Source organism: Epinephelus moara, chromosome 16 (genome assembly GCF_006386435.1).
Source record: "Epinephelus moara isolate mb chromosome 16, YSFRI_EMoa_1.0, whole genome shotgun sequence".
Lineage (NCBI taxonomy): Eukaryota > Metazoa > Chordata > Actinopteri > Perciformes > Serranidae > Epinephelus > Epinephelus moara.
In genome coordinates, this window is record NC_065521.1 from 17,320,957 (window position 1) to 17,344,206 (window position 23,250).

The 23,250-nt window shown below is 41.4% G+C and overlaps 2 protein-coding genes across 4 annotated transcripts in view; one reads left to right on the plus strand and one right to left on the minus strand.

Annotated features, from left to right (window-relative positions):
- The first annotated feature begins 8,547 nt into the window (after positions 1-8,547).
- Positions 8,548-11,431, plus strand: b3gnt7l (UDP-GlcNAc:betaGal beta-1,3-N-acetylglucosaminyltransferase 7, like). Of its 2 annotated transcripts, XM_050065411.1 has the most exons (2): positions 8,548-9,928; positions 10,469-11,431. In XM_050065411.1, exons 1-2 carry the CDS (start codon positions 8,831-8,833, stop codon positions 10,520-10,522), a joined length of 1,152 nt encoding a protein of 383 aa, XP_049921368.1. In that variant the 5' UTR covers positions 8,548-8,830; the 3' UTR covers positions 10,523-11,431. The 2 variants fall into 2 exon arrangements, with proteins under 2 accessions (XP_049921368.1, XP_049921367.1); XM_050065410.1 differs by having other exon boundaries at positions 8,548-11,431.
- Positions 11,432-11,583: 152 nt separating this feature from the next.
- cep104 (centrosomal protein 104) overlaps positions 11,584-23,250 on the minus strand; it is a 37,329-nt gene continuing 25,662 nt past the window's right edge. The window contains exons 17-22 of one of the 2 annotated variants that reach the window (XM_050065408.1): positions 22,568-22,640; positions 21,790-21,898; positions 21,516-21,654; positions 18,846-18,913; positions 15,448-15,535; positions 11,584-12,888 (exon numbers count right to left, since the gene is read on the minus strand). In XM_050065408.1, the coding sequence (XP_049921365.1) occupies positions 12,758-12,888; positions 15,448-15,535; positions 18,846-18,913; positions 21,516-21,654; positions 21,790-21,898; positions 22,568-22,640 (608 nt within the window). In that variant the 3' untranslated portion in view covers positions 11,584-12,757. The remainder of the gene's footprint in view (positions 12,889-15,447; positions 15,536-18,845; positions 18,914-21,515; positions 21,655-21,789; positions 21,899-22,567; positions 22,641-23,250) is intronic. The other variant, XM_050065409.1, reaches the window with a different exon arrangement.

Sequence of the window (23,250 nt, forward strand, 5' to 3'; positions counted from 1 at the left end):
TCTTGATTTCTTTTAGTGTTTCTTAAAGCCAGAAAGTTGCCATTTGAAATGACTTTAGTTTTGTGTCATGTCTGTGATCTGCTTTTTTTCTACAAAATTAAACAACTGAATGAACATCCTCCAAGACTGGTGATTCCATAATTTTTGCCAGGGGTTGTACAACTCCACCGTAAGTTTCCACCGCTTCCCAAAGGATGAAACCTTAAGAAAGATATGGATACGTAACGTGAGACGTGAGAATTTGGTGATTAAGAGGAGCAGGGCAGTCTGTAGTAGACATTTCGTCTCCACGGATGTAATTCAACATGGGCAACGACGCCTGAAAGAGGGGGCTGTACCTGTGTTGTTTGTCTGGAACGACTACTCTCTGGAGAGAACACAACAACCAGAGGGTGAATTAATTGAAGAGGAGGAGATGGACGTTGGACTGTTGCTTCAGTGTCATGATTACGATGCAAAACCAGAACCATCAGCTTTGGATACAGCATGTGAGAAAATAGAGGCCCAGCAGCTGTTGATAGAGGAGCTGCAGAAGATGCTGGCTGAGGTCACACTGAAGCAGTCGTTTCTTTTGGAGAGGTTTTCAGCATCGGATGATGACATCAGATTCTATACCAGGTATGTATTAGTTATTAAAAACGAGATTATGGGTGATTAAAATCTCTTCTCGGTCAATCTGTTCAATCTATGTTGAAATTCATTCTAACAGGAGCAAAACATTTAGGCCAGTGTGCTGCCACTGCCTCTTGGCAAGATCTACCAGGGCAAATCTCAATAATGGGTTATGCTTTGGTTTAAAGGTAATAATATTGTGATTTCACTCTTTTAGATTTGCCAGCTACCGCCATCTACAGGCATTCTGGAGACAGATTGAACCTGCAACGTGGAGAATCGTGCCTGTTGGTAAGTCATCTACTTCCAGCACAACAGCAGCTCCTGACAAGGCCGCTGATCCACCTCGTCCACCGGTAGGCACAGTTCATACAACATCATTCAGAGAACACCACTATATATTTCAATCTAATTTAAAACACAAAGTGGCGGTCTCAGACTTTTGGACCCCACTGTACATACATTTATGATGATCAGGCAGTGATTATCGTTATTGCCACTAAGACCTGTCCCCCCTGCCTCCATCACCAGAGCCGATGCCTTCCACTGATTGATGAACTGTTCCTGTTCTTGGTGTACCTATCGCTGGGTCTGAAGGAGAAAGATCTGAGTGATCGTTTCAACATTCATCAGTCCACCATCAGCAGGATAATCAAAACTTGGGTACATTTTTTGTACACATTCATGGGCGCCATTGGGATATGGATGTCTCCTGAAGCAATTACAGCCACGATGCCGAGTGTGTTCAGCAAGTACCCTGACACCCAGGTCCTTATTGACTGCACAGAGATGAGATGTCAGATGCCTTCATCTTTGCTCTCACAGAGTGAGATGTTTTCACAGTATAAATCCCACACTACCCTGAAAGGAATGATAGGTGTGTCACCACATGGTGCTGTTACTTTTGTTTCCTCATTTTTCTGAACCTGCTTTCTGAAACAGGCCCCTGCTCGTCAAACTGATAATGAGCCTCCCTCAATTGTCAGTTTGTCCCTCTGTGTGATAAACAATAACACTACACAAAAATGTCAGCAAGCACTAGATTCTTTGATGTTGCAGATTTGATACAGATTCTATGATAGGCTACATTTTTATGTAGCAATACATGTTATACATCTTGACTTTGTGGTTAAATGAGTGGTTTAATTTATCAAATTGCCAACTGTTTTCATTAAAGGCCAACTTCAGTATTTTTCAACCTGGGCTCTATTTCCCCATGTGTATGTGTGCATATGATTCATGGGTACAACTCGTTCTAAAATTGGTTCAGTATTGAGGCGCGAAACGAGCTAAAACGGTAACGGGGGCAAATGCGTCCCGTATAAGTTTGCACTTTAAAAGTGCTTTTTATCGCCACTGACCGGTTCAGATCGCCAGTGCTATGAGTGCTATGAGTGCTATGAGTGGAGTCAGCTGTCAGTCAGTGTTGGAGCAGAGAGGGGGAGGGCTGCCCCGCTGGGTACTGTAAGTGAGTATGTGTGTATGAAGTGTGTGTGTTACACTAGAAGAGTCAGAGGACGGAGTCTTTTACGTGCTACCCCCTGGAGTGTTACCAGAGTTTTTGGAGTGCTCAAATAAACGGGCCTTTTTCCCGAACGCAAGAACAGGATGTCGCGCAACACCCCGTACAGCTTTCATAGGCTGCCTTTGTCGGACGGCGAGATGCTGAAGTTGTGGCTAGTTGTGCTACAAATGGATGCTAACACTCCTGTCCAGACACTGCGCCTTGCAGACCATCGGGTCTGCAGTGCTCACTTCTCCCAAGATGACTACTGCCAGCCGAAGAAGAGAAGACATCCAATCCCGAAACACCTCTTCCTCAAGAAAACGGCTGTCCCACGAGTAGAGAGAGCTACAGACACAGTGGAGCAAAGCTTGTGACATCACACAGCCCAGAGGTAAGGGAAAGGCTAAGTTAGTATGCTATTTACAGAGATAGCACTGGCGATCTGAACCGGTCAGTGGCGAAAAACACACTTCATACACACATACTCACTTACAGTACCCAGCGGGGCAGCCATCCCCCTCTCTGCTCCAACAGAACGAGTTGTACCTATGAATGATACGCACACATACACATGGGGAAATAGAGCCTAGGTTGAAAAATACCGAAGTTATCCTTCAACTGTCTCCCCTCTCTATCTCTTGTATGTCTAGTAAATGTATGAAATCAAACCATACACAGTAAGATATATGAAATCACAAAGCACCATGACACATGAATTGTTTATGAAATGTTATTTTTGTCATTGAAAAACAGATCTTTTGGAAAAAAAACAAAACATTTTTCTCTTTATGTTCATTGCAGAATATACAGTACCTATTTATATAACAATTACTATGAAACCTTTTGATGAACATATGTACAATGTAACAATACAACTGAAATAAGCCAATACATTTTAAAGTTCAGCTGAAATGCATGAAATGTCAAAGTCCCCCACTTGAATTCCCCTGCATCAGTCAGTAAAATCTTTTGGAAACAGACTTCTGTACTTCTGCATGTACACGTTAAAGTAAAACTGGTCCCCCCTCTCTCTGATGATGGCTGTTACCTTCGGGTCAACATAGATACGCTGCACCAGCATGTCTTCCTGGACACAAGTCACAAAGTCGCACCATTGCAGGCCAGTGATCAACAGTTGACTCTGCACCTGCCAGTAGTGCGAGTGGCTTTCACAGAGAGCCAAAGTGCCATACTGCATCTGAAGGTATTTACAGTCCACACAGTTCTTCACATTAGGGCACTTTATCTCAGCCAGTCCGAATGGTGGCTGCGTGAGTGGATCAAAACTCAAGCCATCTGGTGAGGCACCAGAGCATCAGGGTGGATGATGAGGCCGCAGGGCGTGTAGTTGACATTTTTCATCCTGCAGTACTCCATTGCGGCCTCAAACTCCATGTCTGCACCTCTTCTCATTTCTGCAGTCTGCCTTGTTCCTTTGAGGATTCTTTCTGCAAGAGCCTCTGCAGAGCTCGCTCCCCTCACAAAACACACCTCTCTAAAACGTGAGGAGGTGATCCTAGGCCTGCGGAGATCTGCTGCCTGCTCCCTTGTGGCCGCCATGTCCAGTGTGACCAACGAGCTTTTAAGGTGGAAGTGCTCCTCCTCAGTGCACACATGTACACACTCTGTTGGGGCAAGCCTGTACTCTCCCAAGAGGCAGTGGTGGGTAAGGTGGAGGATCTTGGTGCATCTAGACTGGGGTGCTGGTACGAGAGCACACTCCCCTTTTGTGCTAAGCCAAAAACTGTCTCAACAAGTGTCTTCCCGTCACTGATGCCCGTAGTTGCTGCTAGAGGTTTCTCTGTAATGTCAAAGTCTTTGTACATGTCTCCAATCTGTAGCAAGGAGATGTCAAGTGGGTCCCAAACCAAGCCCTTGTAGTGTACCTCTGTAAAAGATGGTGATAGTGTTAGGCAGAGAGTCAATCAAAATCTTTTGCAGAGTTTACATTTAATTTTTGTAAAGAACTTTGTTCTGATGTCTTCATATGTGCTGCACTGTAGCAGGAAATGTTGCCCTGTCTCTGAGGACAGAGCTGACACAGCCTGTCTCCTCCAGGCAGTCAGGTCTGCCTGTGTCTGCCAGTTTTTATGTCCAGGCTGTGATCACTGAGTCTGTACATAGTTGGTGTGTTTCTCAGTTTCTGATCCATCACTGCCATTTTAAATGGTTAAAATTGTGTGGGGTACCACTTTGTGGTGAGTCAGCCTGTGTGAATGTTATTTATTAATGCTTCGTAAGTCATTACTTTTCCTTTTTTAGATCATTTATAAGCCATTAATAATTATCATCATCTTCATCAGGAGATGAATGTTTGACCACATACCATCTGGAAATGGGCTGCAGGGTGTCAGAGAAACTCAAGGCCCTTAATAAATGACTAGCATTTTTAACTGCAGACACAAATTCACTCAGATCTCAGATATTATTGTATCTGTTTTATGCTAATTCTTGTGGACTCCAATGATCTGATGACTGCAGAGACTGATGGAAGTCTCACAGGTACACAGTAGCAGCAAGCTAACTGTCCATCTTTATATGGTGGAGGCCGCAGCTGTCTAGTAGAATCTGTAGGTGAAGGGACGCTGTAGGTTGCTGGAAAAGGCTGTAGGTGGAGGTTCAGGCTACAACTATCTGCAAGAATCTGCAGGTGGAGGAAGCAGCGAAAGTTGCAAGCAGACACTGATGGAGGTTCTGGTTGCTACAGAATCTGCAGGTGGAGGCAGCGGTGCAGGTTGCTGGATTAAGATGTAGTTGGAGGCTTGGGTTGATGCTAGCACTGCAGGCTGATGTAGAAGGTTGTAGGTGGGTGTCTACCAGAATCTGCAGGCGGAGGTGGCGGTTGCAATTTGACAGAGGTTCCAGATGGAACATGGTTTTTCAGCACTTTTAGGTGGTGGAGCCAGTGCAATGTTGTTGGTGGAGGTTGTGGTTTGAGCCTTTGTCTGCAGCTATCTGCTATCTGCAGGTGGAGGCCCGTGCAGCAGATGGTGTAGTATGAAGGGAGAGTTTAAATCTTAAGGTGGCTGTATGAAGCCAGTGGTGGAGCATGGAGCAGGACAACTCACACAAACTTCCCCAGTTAATTACCTACAGTGAAAGAAGTATTTTTTATATTACAAGTTTCCTGTATTGTGTAGTTTAAATTTGTAAATGATCCATTATCCAATTAAATATGCACTGATTTGTAAACATTTTGTTTCACTTTGCTGTCATATTTCTGCTGTCATCAAAGGTTTTTACAGAGGGAATTTTGGATATCTCTTTTCATCTTAGGTTGGGAGATAGGCGATTTGTTTGTGGGTTGGGAGAGTGAAACAATTCACACCAGATATTTCAAAGTCATGGTCACATATTGCAGGTGGAGATAAGGGAAGCTCAACGACTCCACAGCAGCTCCTCTCATTGATGCAGCCTGATTTTTTGCTGCCCCCAAATGGGAATTTTGGATATCTCTTCACATCACTCAGCAAATAAGAAAACACTGTTAAGAGCTATATACTATCCATTTTCACCATGTTCTTAGGAATACAATGTTCTATATATCAGGGTATGTGTTGGAGCCATTTGTTTGATTTGTGTCAAATGTATTACCCCACCACGCCACTAGGTGGCTTATGTTGCTGGCTGAGGCAGGCCATGGTTCTACCTCTATGGTTCATGCCTATGGGCGCAGCACAGGTGTTGCTGATGTAGGGAAGCAAACAAGATTGGGAGTAGTTTCTGACTACACGTCCAAACAATTCAGCCAATTAACAATCAGTAACGGCTAAATTATAGGGTGAGTTACCATAGTATGAGTGATATATGAACAATCCCCTCTGTAAAACCTCAAGAATATAGATAGGAATAAAACTGGAAAGTTTGGTTTGCTCAGACTATGAGAAAAAAACCCTAATTTTTCAAAAGTCACAGTTATATTCATCCTACATAAATATCAGATATCCAAAACTGCATTGTGGATGGGAACAATTATAATTAAGGATATCCTCAATATTTACAGATGTCAACAAATATATTTTTACTTGTAAAATTTACATATCCAAAATGACATTTTGAATGATAAAAATTTATTTTTTGGAGATTCAAAATTACATTATGGATATCTGAAATGTTTTTTTTTTAAATTAATTTAGGATATCTGAAATTAATATTATGACTTGTACAAATTGTGTTTCAGAAATGTTATTTCTCCTAGTTAAAATTCTATTGAAGATATCTTTAAATCCTTAAAAGTACAAGTGTCTTTTTTAACATTTATTGCTAGGCCAGATATGTATTGCAGGCATCTGCAATTAAATTCTTCTTCGTCAAAATGAACTTTTTAGATATCCACACTACATTCTTCCTATCCACCATTGTCATTTAATTTCAGCATCTTCATTCTTAGGACAAATGATGTCACTTTTACCATTCATGTGTGTTGGGCTTTCAGTTTTAGATATCCACAGCGTCATTGTAGATATCTGCAACAGAAAAACTCCCATTCATTTATCTACAATCTAAATCTTCCTTGCCATATTTTACACCAAAACGAAAGCAATAACTGAATTTCAGGAATTTGAATATGCTGTTGCAGTGTGTAGGCGAGCTGAAAACTATGTCAGCATGAGAGTCAAGGAATTGCATGCTGATATACCTGTTGCACAGCACAACTATATATTATTCATCAGGCTGATTTTATATTCCTCTTCCGTAAAATGCTGGCATGCTACTCGTCTCACATTGCCAACAGATTGGCACAAAGATACATGTGGAATGATGGTGACTGGTGTGCTATGACCTTTGTCGGAGATTTGTGAAACCATTTTTACAAAAATTGCAAAAAACTGTTGAGTTTCCCATTGAAAGTAATGGGAGGTCATCGTGAATTTGATGTTAACAGAGCTAAAATAACCCCAAAATCGCCATACTATGACATGGAAAAATCAATAAAAATTTAAACAGTTCATGAGACCTGGGACTTTAATAGGCTGATGGACATTTTGAATAACTAGTACAGTCTTTGTGAAATCAGCAGTGGTAACAGGCACCCGGTCAAAATTTCTTGCAAAATGTTCTAGTTTTACAGTTAAAGTTACTGATTGCCTGATGTGCATTGACTAATACCTGTAGGCTACATGTAACATTTTGAATTCTGTATTAATGTGTTTTTTTTATCTGCATTTATTAGGTGAGTTACTGTTTTTAAAATAGGCTGGTTGTCCTTTTTTAGCATGCACAATGTTGGATTTTTTTGCCGATATCTGATGTGCTGATATGTAAAAAGGCATTTGACTAATAACCAATACCGATATAGATATATATCCACATCTAATTTTAGTGATCATCAAGTCTCTTCTGCAGTGAAATTAACATCATGTTATGCATGCACACTCTTATTGTTATGTCCACCAGTAGACAGAGACATGAAATATTTTTTGAAATACTTTTCAGTGTATGTGATATTCATTCATTGTGCAAATATAGAAAAAGCATGTTGGCCGATTCTGATAGTTCATTTTAAAGCCAATATCAGCAGATATCGAAGTCCCGATATTATCATGCATCCCTATTAAAAAGGCAGATATAGGCTACAGCTTTAATTTGAAGGAGTACATTGTAGAGAACATTAACTGAGAACAAGTCTTCTCAAGTTTAGCGGAGACTTGTGGGTGCCCATACAACCCATTGTCATTCAGATATCTTGAGGTGTGACTTCAAGTGACAAAAATACAATTTTTGAGTCTTCAGAGAGTTCAAGGACCCTATTTCGCCCCCTTCCTAACAAGCTTTGCTGACATGGTTGGTATTAATGGATGCCTTAATTGTCAGCTATTGTATCAGGGTGGCTATGCCCCCCCCCCCTTGGGGGCGCCACTGCTTGGTGCACAGTGCTCCTGCTGTTTCCATCTGCATAGCTGATCACACCACATTTTAACATTCGTTAAAACTAAAAGCAGTAATTGCAATAACATTTAGGCCTATTTAAATATGAACTTATGGTATAATGTTTTCCAAAATTTTCAGACTCTGAAAACAGTGCTTTATTTAGGCCTGATATTTTCCTGTTGAAGTGCGTTAATATATATGTAAATGTATTATGTTTTTGCTCTGTACTGTATTTTTTATTGTTTTTTTCTGGTACCTTGTACCTTCATTAACATTTTGCACTACTTTTTTAAATTAAGTTTCAATTATTTCTCAATAATTCCTGTTGTATTTTACTTCTTCTTATAATTTCTACTTATGGAGCCCAATACTGTTTAAAAGCAATAGAGAGATCGATGAAAACAAACAAACAAAACCCTCCAGCTTGATGGTGTGCACTGTAACGTGGTGGACACCTGGTGTGTGTGAGAAACGGGAAACCCGCTGGTCCCAGATCAGTGCGGATCATCAGGGGGAGGAGATATTTGTGAGGGAGAGAGAGGTATCCTGCAGCAGGTCTCCAGTCAGTCTGAGACAGAGGCCAGAGAAGAAGCTCGAGGACATGTTGTGTATTCTGCATCATTTTCCCGCACTGACAAGAGATGTGTGACTCCACTGAGCGCCGTCATGGGCAAAAGGGCCCCCGGGGCCACTTCAGTGTCACGTAGCCGAGGACACAACCTCTGGTGTCCAGATGAGCAGGGAAGGCGGTGATGGACTCCACCCGGACGCACAGTTGTGAAACACTATGAAGGCAAACGGTGCAGCATCTGAGGGTCTCTGGGCGCCGCAGTAAGAGCCATGGATCACTTATTCCGGAGGAAGCGGGTCGGTCTGCTGAAACCCCTCCTGAGCCTGTCTCTGGTCTTTGCCTCTTTTCTAATGATCCACAAGCTGAAACTGGCAGAGAAGGACGGAGTGGGAGCTAAACACATAAGGGATGCTGGTTGGTGTGGCTCTGAGTGTTTTTCATTCAAGAAGGGAGCCGTGAAACCTAGTTTGGGGAGCTCGGGCTCTCCAGTGCTTAGCAACGAATTGGATGCGCAGCGGGTCTCTAACGGGACTCCGGCTTCCTGGGACGCGCAGGTTCTCAACTGCAGCGAGGACGCGTCGGTGAGGACGCAGGACTGGTTCCGGCGCTTGGACCCGAGATTTCACCAGTTTGTTCTGCACAGACACTGTAGGTACTTCCCCATGCTCATCAACCATCCGGAGAAGTGCGCGGATGGAGAGGTGCACCTCCTCATGGTGGTCAAATCCGTTATCGAGCAGCACGACAGGCGGGAAGCGGTGCGTAAAACCTGGGGCAAGGAGCACACGGTGGATGGGAAGAAAATAAGAACTTTATTTCTTTTGGGGAGCCCGACGACTGGCAAAGACACTAAAAACCTCCAGAAACTGATAGAGTACGAGGACAGGATCTATGGGGACATCCTCCAGTGGGACTTTATGGACACCTTCTTCAACCTGACCCTGAAAGAGGTCAACTTCCTCAAGTGGTTCGACATCTACTGCCCTGGTGTCCAGTTCATATTCAAAGGAGATGATGATGTGTTTGTGAACACGCACAACCTGTTGCAGCTCATAGACTTCAGACTGGAGGAGCGCAAATACGCAGAGCTGTTCGTAGGGGACACCATCTCCAAGGCGATCCCCATCCGAAACAGGCAGAGCAAATATTACATCCCCAAAGAGCTGTACGATAAGCCATATCCCCCGTATGTCGGAGGAGGTGGGTTTCTGATGTCCTCCCAGCTGGCCAGGAGGCTCTTCGTGGTCTCGGAGGACCTGGAGTTGTACCCGATCGACGATGTGTTTTTGGGGATGTGCCTGCAGAAGCTTCACTCGGCTCCGGAGATGCACCCGGGCTTCAGGACCTTCGGCATCACCAGACGCAGGGTGAGCCCCATGAACAGCGAGCCATGCTTTTACAAAAACCTCATCGTGGTGCACAAACTGAGCGCGCAGGAGCTGCTCAGGATGTGGAGCGTGGTGCACAACGAGGACCTGATCTGCGCTCAGAGGGTCTCCATGTGATTGTATATAAACTAAATTAATTCACCCAAGCTGAACTGAATACAAAGAACACTTGTGTTTTAATTGATCATATATGATGATCCTTACTGAATCTGCTCAAGATTTTCTGTATGTCAAATTCAAAAGGTTACAAAGTTTCCCTCTTCACTGCTCCTGCTACTTTAAGTTTCCATTTTGTAAAACCACTACCACACAAGCATCCCAGGAAGATTTCTAATTTTTGGTGCCATTTCAGGTTGTGCTTTCATCACTCTGTCACCCGAATCTGAGATCTAATGTTGATGTAGACACATGGTTGTAATGGTTTTAGTGCGTGTTTGTGCAGGCACAAATAAGACTGGACTTTTTACACCTTGGTGTCTCTCTGAAACAGCTGATTTGATTGTCTATTTCTGATTTCAGGGTTCCAGTGTGACTGTCACAGTGAGCTATATGGACTCAGAGCACATAACATGAAACAAACAACTGCATTCATTCAGTGATTATTTTGTAGGGTGCTGAAATTGTAACAAAATTAAATGATTGGTTGTCAGTTAATATGTTGTTTTCAAGTGTCATTTCATGTGTATGGTTTGCAGAAGCGGGCCAAACAAACCAAAGACACTAGAGGGATGTAATACTGTAGATTCATGTCTGATAATGTCAATAAAACTGGAGCTTGTTGTCAACTTTGTAAATACAGAAAATTATTGGGAGAGATATGGAAAACACTGACCATCTCAAGTTCTGCTGTCAACTGTGTATGTTACAGTATGTGAGTTCGTGTGATTGCTACACAGAAGGCTATACAAAGCTGCTAAGCCCCAGGGAATCTTAACTCTTAAACAGTATCAGAAACCACATCTGCAAACCTCAGCTCAATGTAGCTTTATTTATTAAACAAATACAGATACTTCGGCAGAAAAAATAGCCATTTAATGACAGAATTTATATTCAGAAAATACTGACTACTATGCACATAAAAAACACCAAAAATATCCACTGTTGCAACATTTCTCCATACAGAAGCATGTTAAAGCCAACGTGATGAATTGGGAAGTTAAAACCAAATATACTCTCATATACATCATCTATATTTAAGCTGTTTTGTCCACTAATATAACAGTTAATGTTGTAATGCACATTGATATTAATTTACCCTGCTAAACTGTTTTCATGGATGTTTTTGTTTTACTTGTTCTTGGCTGTGAATGAATCAAAGATATATTACAATCAACATCGTCATAACACTGTGCAGTACAACAGAAGTAGTGAAATTATAGCATTAACTATAAATCTTGCAAATTATTGAGGGAGTTCTTAACATTTTTGTGGTTGTGATTGTGGTAAAAAACAGTCTGAAGTGCTTCAAACTGTCTGTTGGGGTCGGCTTCAGTCATATCTGGCAAAAGTTGGGGGAAAAATAGGTGCTACACAAATTCTGTTCATTCATCCCCACTGTGTTTTTTCATTTAAATAACTGTGTTAAGTTAAAAGGTCTACTTTATCCCTCTCACTGGACTAGTACAGCGTATACAACAATGCTATCTACTCAAGATTGTCAGTAGGCATTAAGCAGGGAAATAAGTTAAGTTCATACTATACTGATAATTCAGCATCATCCCTTTGGCAAAGTACTCCATTCCTTCTATATAATTTATGTACGTTATGAAATGAAAAGAAAAATGTAAACAGATGGCAAAGCGTGAAGCTGACAGTAAAGCTGTACTCAGGTCGTCAGAGGCTTTGGGACGCTGGAGTGTTGCCAAGGGAGGAAAGTCTTCTGCCTGTAACTAAACCTCATTCCTCCTCTGCTCTCATTACTGCTTCTACGAAAAGAGGAGTGTTTCTAAGTGTCAGCTGCTGTCACCGTCCTCTGGTAAGATGTAGTGATTGATTACATTCTGGTTATCCATGAGAAGAGGTCACTTGTTTTAGAGTTCGTGGTGTAAATATAATTTAAAATATGCTGAAAATCCTTTTTTTTTTTTAAATTAAAATATGCACATTTTTAGCAGCATTGGATAGCTTGTGTAGGACGGTTAGTTTAGTAGCTTTGTCAACTCAGATAAAATATCCCTGATGATGTCATAGTGATGTCACCAGCGTTATCTCAGCTTGGCCTCAGTGAAAACACCTGTGTAAGAGAAAGTCTAGATTGTAAATTGTTTCGGGAGAATCTACCAGACAGACAGGGTCGAATGGGAAGATGCTTCCCAAAATTCCCAGCCATGGTGGCTCCAAATGGCAGTGAGCAATATGAAAAATAAGTGCTTCCAAACCGAGACATCCCGTAAGGACATATCAACTAAGAGCACAGGTGCATGTGTTTATTAACCTGGCAGGTGTGTGACGCCAGAGGCCTGACATACAGACATAAGAAGCAAGAGACTTAACACTGGTGAGTCCAGCTGCCTCCTCTCTGTGTAGATTTTCTGTCACTGACCACAACAGGACTAAATACCAATCAGAGTTAATATGTGCCTATCTACAGAGTCTCAATATCTGGATACAACACCATGTTTATACATTAGCTGATAAGACTAGTATTATCTTTTTGGTAATCTTTAAAAGAAGTGAAACCTATCAGATGTCTTTTATAAAAGTGCAGATATGCAGAAACGTGGGACCAGGAAATATAGGAGTGGGGTGGGGTTACTACAGGGGTGTTTGCTGCTGTTGGGTTCCTCCCCTGTGTGCTTTGCACCAGTTTCAGTGTTTCCCTGGTGTATGTCCTCTGGCCAGAGGTGCCAGGGCTGGGATCCGGCTGCCTCTGCCCATGGGTCTGGCTCTGGCCCCGACCGACCAGGCCTGCTTCAGCTTGGCTCCACCGACAGCCCTGCCTGGACACACAAATACACACACACACACACACACACAAAATGACGTCGGTATAGTAAATACAGTAAACCTTTGTGAAAACGTTGCCATAGATGACCCCCCTCTGTTCTTGATTTCCATTTACCACCAAACAACCTGCATAATCTGTGATGTCAGTGTAAACAAGAGGGCTTCATGACATCAGCAGTTTATGGTGACGCAGCTGTGTACTGGGAGAGGTCATCTCTTTGATATGACTGTCACTACTGCGGTCACATCACAAGGCTTTCTTTAAACATACTGTAAGCTACTAATTTTGTTCTGATAGCCTACTAGCACTATTAAAACAATGTCAACATAACAGATGGAAAAATTTCAGAGGTCCTTTACTTATTTAAAAATACCAATGCCACTAAAATACTTTATTAAAAGTAAAAGTCCTGTATTCAAAATGTACCAAAGTCTGTACAAAATTGACAGAGGCAGGCCTCACTAACATCATACAAAATTAAACATGGAATAAAACATGATTCATTAGCACAAAAAAGGGGGCAGAGGCACTATTTCACACAGCAAATGCTACATATATAATGAGTGTGGCTCCTGTTTGGGCCATCATCTATTAACTAGATTAAAATGTACATGTGTCAGGTCTGATACCACCTTCCACGAACTATTTGCTGGAGGAAATCCTGAAAAGTAAACATATTAACTGGTGAGCCATCACTCCTTGTCCCGCAGTGTTAACTATGCTGTAGAAAGCACGTGGCAAAGAACTCACTAGATGATGGGATTGGCTTATCTGAAAAGGTTTCGGGATCTGTATGTCAGAGGGGGCATTGTGACGCCCTGTGGCACTACTGATGTAAAAGGTCGGCATGTTCCAGAAACAATCCTCCTGCTCTTCTGATATCGTCTAGGACCTACATATTGTTATCAAATGTGCTGCAATCCTTAAGATTTTAGTCACTCCTGAGTTGGCAAAAAAACAATCTGTGATTACAGATGATAACTGGTGTGTTTTAATAACACAGCTTCATGAGTTCAATTCAAAATTGCACATACATTGACCACTGGGGGCAGCAAACACGCCTTGAGCTGCTTCTCTATCAGAAATGCAACATAAGAGGAGATTATGTAGCCTAGTGTAAGTGCAGTCTAATTCTCTTTGTATATCATTACTCATTATGTTACTTTGAATTTGTGAAGAAGACTTTGCTTTTCTTGTAGTGAACGGAGAATCCAAAAAACAGCTCACATTCTTCTTGAGTTGACGTAAAAGAGGTCTGCGTTTAACAACAGCAAAACTATATCAAAACACTTCACATGCTGTCACACAACTTGTACAGTATATTCCAAGTTTCATTTATCCAGTCGTACGCTCAGTACTTGTACTCTGCTCATATACATGGGTGTGCTCAGGCACACACAGGGCGCGCTCACTGTAGGTGAAAGTGTTTTAAATGGTAATATTTTAGCAAAAATGCATGTTTGGGAGGTATAGAGCATACAATTAGATACACGAGACTTGGATTATACTGTATGAGTTGTGTGAACATAAAGTAATGTTTTGATAAAGGTTTGCTGTTAAATTTGGTCCTCGTTTACTTCAGTTAATGATGAGTGTTGGCCATTTTAGGATACAATAGTTTTCTTCATGACTTCAATTGAACACATGCTGAGTAACTGATATACAAATGGTCATTTTTTGGGTAAAGTATTCTTTAAATCCTTATGAATTCTCCTTCACATCTTTTCTTTACCTCAGTGGAAAACGTCATGAGGTCAAGCAACATCTATTCTGGCTCACTGTCACTCATATTAGAACACTTCAATAGAACAAAGCCATCATTAGTGTTATTAGTAACACCTGTGCTTTTCCTACTATGACAAATCAAAATGTCTGCTGTGAGAAAGGCCTATGTGGTTACAGTACAGATAAACAAATCACAAGCTGAGAAGATTCATGGCGCCATGCAGTTTTAACAGAGGACAGTCAACAACAGCACTGTTGTGCAACCATGATACTCAACTCAACGGCTTCTGTCTTCTGCATCATGTCCAGGACGTGAACACATCATTCCCTGTGAACCCCAGGTACATGGGTGCGCAATTTCACCAGTAACACTAAAAACCACTACAGAAACTCAATCAACTTTAATATATTCAGCAGTGGTCCTCTAATGTGAGTGGTTTGCCAAACCCAACGGTCATTCTGGCATCAGGATGGTTATAAAAGTAATGTGAGACATCCCTTAACAAAATAATGGGCATCCAGGTTAATACAACCTGCCTTACCTGTACAAAAAGTGACTGCATGTTTCAGTCATTAAACAATTTACTTACAGCTGCTGCCATGATTGTGAAATATCACTCAAAATGGATACACTAACAGCCACTACACTGGGCTCCAAATTAAATCTGTCGCTATTTTTAAGCACCTTATTCTGTGCTCTGAGGCAGGAAACCATAGTGGAAAAGCTGCAACATGAAGTTTTACCAACAAGCATGGGCACTTTGTATAGCTTCCACACCGAGCGTTAGGGAGGTGGGTGTAAGCAGTGGGTGTATGAATGCTTTACCTTGTGCTGGCTGAGTTCTCTGGGACACCGCAGTCCTGCGTGAGTTTTGTTTACAGCCCTCCCTGCCCATGAGGTGAGCCTTCCAGGCCTGGAACAGGGACAAAGTAGCTCAGTGAGACTGTTCCTCTCCCAGGTACTTTCTCGATTGGGACAGCCACGGGTGACTGTAGGCCCAGTCAGGGCCCGAGTGGCTGCCCTCCCTCCCACTAACACAGCAGTCTTTCATTGGGTCGACGCGCACAGCTCTGGCAGTGAGTGTGTGACTTTCTGTGCGATTTTTTCTTGATTCATTTTTGAGGGTGTGAGAGTTGGGCATGTTGTGAATCAGTTTTCGAATGAGAGCACAAATAAGTTAAAGCGTCACTTTACATTTGGGCCTAATCTTAAAATCTCTCCTATCTTGCCGCACTTGGACACTAAGTGGTTTTCAGGGAATTAAAATGATTAAAACAGTAAACAGTAATTTTCATGTTTAAATTATTGATGATGTTTTATTTGTCAAGACCAGAGAAAATGTTGACAAAGAGACTCACAGTAATGCTCAGCACAGCAACAAAGGATAACAGGCATTTCTCCACAGCAAATGTTATCACAGCACCAACAACACAGGTGTAATTAATACCATTAGTTTGATGCTTCAAGTCAAAATGTCTGCTGTGAAATATTTAACACTAAATCAAATACTGTGTGAAAATGCTGCTACACCGCTCTGTTTGGGTTTTAGCATGATATACACCTGGCCACACCCCAGAGTGATGTTACAGTTGATGTTTTCCATCAGCTGGCAACAGGAGAGCACCTGCTGTGACATCACTGATTAGTTCTTCAAAGTTTTACAAATGTAGACGATACGTCTTATAGTTCTTTTTAGATGTATTCCAAAGCAACTGCTGCAACTGTTTAAAGTCACTGTAGGCAACATTCAGAGCATTAATACAGCAGAAAAGACTTATTTGCTACGGTGGAGTTATGGCATCCTGAGGTGAGATGTAGTCCCACTCCCTGTGTGTGTGTGTTGTAATCTGAACATCCCTGTTATATGTTGTGGTAGACGGCTGGGTGGCTATACGTGCATGTTAATGCATGTGAGTACCTGTGAGTTCATGTGTGCGTATTCTGCTGGCTAGCCAATCGCTGCTGCTCTGCACTGTGCTCATAGGGCACATACAGCTGATACTGGGACGGCGTCGTCGAAGAAACATTGCGTATTTGTACTGTGTCCAGCTCTGAGGCACTCCGGTGTTGAAAAACTCAAAAAAGTCTGATCACCTGAGGTGTCCAATCAATCCAATAAGGGGGTGTGTCGGTCAGTTAAAGACTTCCTTGAGGGCTGCTCTCGTATATCCGCGCTCATCACTCATCACTCCTCCTCCAGAGCACAAATAAAAGCTTTGGGATGGTCAGAACGACTTCCAAGGACTGAGAAGCGGGGACCCTGTGTTATATGCTCTGAATGTCACATACAGCTCCTATGGAGATCCACTGAGCAGGATTTAAGAGCATCTAATATAGAAATGGAGTTGATATTCTCAAATATGTTTTCTTTAGTTTATAATCACCTGAAAATAAGAACGGTTCTGTTTTGGTTTTCTCAGACCAGTTTATATTTACATACTGCGCGGGTCCTCTCTCGTGGCGTCCACCATGTTGTTCTAAAGTAGCCCCAAATGACAAAATCAAACACTGGCTCTAAATAGGCTCATTTGCATTTTTGCATCAGCCAGCATAGTTCTCCTACACTACAAGCATCAGTTCTGCAACCTCACTGCTCAGTGCCACTTATCCCTCACACTAGACCTTTAACTAGCACACTACTTCTGCTTGCTATAAGTGGGCAAAACAGACCTTTGTTTATGTCAGAATTACTTTATGTTCACTACTTTTTGTTTATCAGGTAGTTTATACTTTCCTTCTGAATTGGCCAATCAGTAATTAGAAGTGACACCATGACAGCACACATTTACAAGGAAAAAACAACAACAATACGTTCAAGGGGCATTCTGTAATGAAAGATCTCTATCAACCTATCAAGCAACAGTCCAAATGGGTGAACTCATTCCAATCACAGGATCTCCAACGAGTCTTAAATTGTAGTTTTTCGCAGAGTTGGAAGAGCATAATTTGAGAACCTTCTGCCTTCCTTGGATGCAGTAACTGTTTGTCTGACTACCTCTCCAGAATCAAACCCTGATTCCCCCCTGATGACCTGTGGTCACCATGGTAAGCACAGACATACCATAATTTTAATAAAGCATCTATCTTCCATTTGTGATTGGTCGGGATTGTAATAACACTGATGGAAACAATATTCTCCTACAACACCCCCAATATGTCAAACTGAAGTCTGAGGTTTTGGAGTTTGGTCTAGAAGTTCATTTCAAAGTGCCTGTCCCAGTGTGACCCCACCTGTAGGTGCTGGTAAGACTGATTCTCGTAGCTCTTGTGGCTCCTTGACAGACGAGTTACATGATTCATTAGACGCCGTGATGACAGGAATGTAACGGTAGACATATGAAAGGCTATACTGTTGTTACATCTTTTAGAGGGGCAGAGAATCTTGTACGCTTAAGCTCCATTTTAAACTTCTCTTTCACACAATAAGTGAACAGACAAGGATTAGTGATGAATGAGCAGCTCAGAGTGCGCTGAAATACGAGCACAGTTTACTTATGAAAGATAATAACGACCTATTTGCCCTAAGGTTATATTATGTAATATTAAACAATGAAGTTACATTTTGTGCTTCCATTGTTGAGTTACCCATTTCAACTGCATTTTCTAATCGATTCATGGCCCTCGTAACACACAGCAGTGAGCTGCTGGAATGTCCAGTTTTACAACAACACAATGATTACATTTTGTCCAGTTCTTGTAATTAGAATCAAAAGAACTGCATCATCCTCACCAACCCTGACTACAAAAAGATTTCGGGAAAGCATGACTGTCAAAAATATATATGAATATACATATGAACAGCTAGTGAGAACATTTTTGTCTGTAGTTCCTCTCAAACTGATAGGAATGTGAAGAATGTGATGGCATCTACTTCACCTTGAGACAAATGAAACGGCCCATTAAGAACAAAGGCTTCACCTCCTTTGAAGACTTTAAAGGCCAACAATAGCCGTGTTTTACCTCAACACCTGTTTGCTCCTCAAGCCTAATATTAGACGCAGGTCAAGTTTCTGTGTCGATATAAAAGAGGGAAAATAGAAAAGGTCACGGAGTGAAGCTCAGGCCCAAGTTCTGAGAAAACCTTCATCAGACCCAGAGTTACCACATTATTATCGGGGAAGCAGCTCTGTAGAACTTTTTTTAATCTTGCCAAGACACAATTAGCATAAAATACAGTAGTAAAACTCAATTGTTTTGCTATTTTTGCTTGTACGTAATCTCACCTTTTCTCCAGGCATGAAGTTGTTGTGACACAAAGGACAGTGGTTGGAGCCTTTACCCGAGATGGGGGCTGAAACAGAAACATGACACCTTTAAGCCACCTCTTATACAATTACAGAAAAGGTGCCCTGATCACGCCAGAGAAAATGCTAAAATTACACCACTGAGGGAGAACATTTTTAAAAACAATACACCTTTGAGGAATGGGAACATTTGGGTGAATATAATCTATCCTGCTTTACAATTCAAACTTCTGTTAACTCACTCATAACCAACAGGAATAAGACAGACTTGAAGGTTAAGGTAAAACAGTTCAAAGGCTCACTGGTGTCACTTATCTATGAAGAGAGACATATGGCGGGTAACAGAGATGTAGTGTGGGTCCTGACACAGTGAGCCTCTTCCTTTAGACTAGTTAGTACACTTATAGTAAACTACATAAGCTGACCTCAGCTCTAGGATAGTAAATACTGGCATCAGGGCTTGGCAGTTTACAGAAAATTTACCACAGCACTATGGAAAAGTACTGACTTGTGACGGCTTAAATGATCTGTGTCGCACTGTCAACACAGAGCATATTTTTCATGTTTTATAAGAGCTTTAATTGTGACCACAGATGTGTTGTATCTGTAAGGGGACGACTGGTCAATAAATTGAGCCATATACAGTATATTGAAAGAGGACATCTCAGCTGCACTGGGTGCTAAACCAAGGCCAACCAGGAAGGAAGAAAAATAAATGAGCAGAATGTGTTTATCCACCTGAGGTTGGTAGATCAATGGTGAATTTTATCTTTTTGGAACAAATTTAATGGTTAATCTGACTGAGGAAGAGTTTTGTGTGCTCTGTGAGAGAAGGAAGTAGAGCTGCAAATATCTAGAAACTACTTTAAATATGATGCCCTCATTTAAGATGATATAGACTTGTCTATTTAAATGTAGTCCCTTAAACTTGGGGAACTGTGGGGAAGGATGATGAGGATGTAACAACTATCAAATTACAGCTGAGTCGGCACATTAACCTCTCAGCCCTTGTTTCATTTCAGAGCCAAAATTGGCTTGTGTTAGTGTTAATAAATTCTGACTTGGTAAATTATTAAAGCAATTATAATCATCTCTTCAGTGGTACTCATTTGGTTGGTTAACATTTGACTATGACTGGATTGACTGAAGGTACAATGTGTATGACATGAGCAGAATTTTAGATTAAAAACTTAGAAAATGAACTGACATGAACAGAATGTGACAAAGTTGCAGTTTTGATATTAAATTAGGACGTCTAAGTATTGTGATGTAGAGATATCTATACTGCTAGCCCCAGTCCATCCTGTCTTGTAATAACACTACTGGAGAGGCGACAGTGAGTCACTGTAGCGTCTAGTCTGCCCTCATGAGAGGACAAAGCATCACAGAACAGCTCCGGGTGAGTAGCATAGTTAACACAACAAGCGCTACATCCGCACTAGTGTGTTTTTGTTTTATTATTTATAATACAATAGATGGCTGAGGCTCTTGCCAAGCGACCTTTATTACATCCCAACCACCCACTCCCGGTGCTACGTGTATCAACAGGAGGAAAACACTATTTGATGTGGAAACAGACTTTGACACAACACCTTCAAGAAACCATGTTTGCCGGCAAACAGAAGAAGTGATATATCAATAAAAAGAAGCAAAACAACAGTAAACATAGGCGTGGCTTTCCGCTGGAGACAGCTCTTGGTGAGTAAAGAGATGAGGTAAGTGGATGGTAAGTTGATGGTAAGTGACATCTAGTTCAACTAACATAATGACAACACAAACTAAACCGAAAAACATGTTCCAAATGATGTTGATATATGGCTCTGTTGTGGTATTTTTCTTGCTGCGATGGTCTTAAACTGAGCTTAACTAAAATTTGACTATAAAAGTAGTACAATGCCACACACAGAGATTATGAAATAGCAGTGCTATTTTGACTGTGCTCAGAGTTTCAGCAGTTTGTTCAAATTTTGTGTATTCTTGCCATGCTCTTTTTTTTTTATAATTGATGATTGTAGATTTAGACTGTATGGACCCAGTAGTAGACTGGTGAAATGTTGCCCCCTATTTCTTTGGAGCATGTGGCCAGGTACTGCACAGTGCATCTTTAATGCTACCTTCAGATATTGTTGTTAATACAAAAAAAAAACAAAGTTGCAACTACCTCTGCCAAACACTGTTGCCCTTTGTCCCAGGAGGTACAACAGTAAAGCAATATTTGTAGGCCTAGGAAAGGCAAAGAGGCCCCAGAACAGAGCCATACCGCCAAATATAATACTGCAAATGTCAGTTAAGTTTTCTTTGACTAAAGTGGTCCTGACTGACATAGTTTTGTTTTTATTAATTAGTTTTGGTGAAGTCATTTTTCATTGACAAATAAAGTGATGCAGTTTTCCTGATGGTCGAGCACTTAAGATGTGTACCATGTGCAATGTCCACAGTTCTGGCTTGGACCTTTGCTGCATGTCATATTCCTATCTCTCTCTCAAAATTTTCCTGTTGGTGTCTACACTGTCACCATCCAAAAAAGACAATAAAATAACTAAAGAAAAAAGAAAAATACTCCTGGTTCAAACAAACTTCATGATTTCCATCACATAAGGCATTTTCAGAAAATTGCAGTGGCATGAAAGAGTGAGACTGAGAACTCACGGTTGCAGGCGGGCCCCTGGACATGGCGAGTCAAGTCTTCAGTGGCCACGGCCTCTGAGCAGCGTGGGCACTGGCTGAACTTGGAGCTGCTTTCACATTCCCCCAGCAGGTGCTCTGTGAGGCTGGCTATCTCCACTACCTGTGAACACAATGCAGAGCTGTACACAAAGTCTTTGAGCTTAATCACTGAGGTGGTGATTAAACTGCTGGACAGATGTCCTTCTTTCAAGAGGACTAAAAACATGCCAACACCTTTGAAAATGTAACGGTCTACCTGTCTACATTCATCGCAGCGTCTCAGCATGGGACAGTGTTTCCAATAGTGAAGGTCCAATCCATCCTCTGTGAACGACTCATCCTTTTTATTGCAGAATATACACAAGCTGAAAGATCAGAACAGGCTGCAGATCAGATCATATCCCTACAAAGCATTGGCCTAAGTACTGCTACACTAATGACTATAATAAATGATACACTAAATAGGGATGCATGATAATACTGGTACATCAATGGTAGGGGTGTAACAATACACATATTCATATTGAACTGTTCGGTACAAGGCTTTCGGGTCAGTACACATTACAAACCAAATGATACGCTGAACTATACTGTTACATTTGGAAAATAAAATATACAGTTTGAACTGTGCTTGCTATAATGTTCAGTAGCACAGTAACACAGTAGCCAGTAGCACACACAGTCACGACACACAGAATTATGTGATTTCATCTAGTTGAAATAGGTCAAATTTGCCCTGGTTGAGGCTATTGTTGGGATTGTCTTAGGGAGCACATCATCCAAGTCTGTTAAAGTAGGATGAATCTTATGGTTCTGTTACAGGAGAGATTTAATGTTCTCTAAAGTACGGTGTAAAAAAAAACATGTGCATATATCTGTATTGGCATCTGAATCTGACCAAAATCGGATATTGGCAAAACTCAGTGATCATTCAATCCTAACATCAGATGAAAGCTAAACAAACACCACTAAACCTGTAAAATTGGGACTAGGCTAATAAGCTAAGCTTTTCTGTTGATATTTAAGTCACTTACTTATCCAGATAGCTGATAGTCTGTCGAAGGTCAATACTGCCTGTGACATCATTCTGCTGCACTTCTGTGTCAGCTGGAAAACAAGAAGACAGTATCTGTTACTTGTCATGACTGCACTTACAGTCCCTCACGTCAAGCTTTAAAGATATACAGGTAAAGGTAATACTACATCACAAACACTAAACTACAAATCAGAATATTTCAGTAAGATAAATCAAAATTACAGTTGACAGCAGCAACATGTTCTTATATTTTGTTGCTATGTGTACTGATTTTATTGTGCCTGCACTCTGTTTCTATAGGTTCATGGTAGAAATGACCAGCAGCATCTGTGTCATGCCTCACATGTTGTTATATTGCCTTCAAATGAAGCTTTTGTTTGTTATTGACATGCTAAGATGAGCACCATACACGGAGTTTAAGTGGTTACACTCTCAAGAGCATTGTTGCTGGGCAACTGACAACAAAAGTCGATGCTGTAAGGCTTTTTAACCCCATTTAAAATGGTCAGTGATTTGGGTGTTTTTGCATTTCAATGCCACGAAAAAGAATGAGGACAAACGTGTCACAAGACATAACCTCAGCAGTAGCTTCAAAATTTCCACCTGCATAAAAACAGGTCACAGTTCAAGGCATTAGCACTAATGCTTGCGTGAGACAAAGGACTACTTCTGCACCATATT

Coding starts and splice junctions, on each gene's coding strand:
- b3gnt7l (XM_050065410.1), top strand. CDS start 8,831: ATGGATCACTTATTCCGGAGGAAGCGGGTCGGTCTGCTGAAACCCCTC.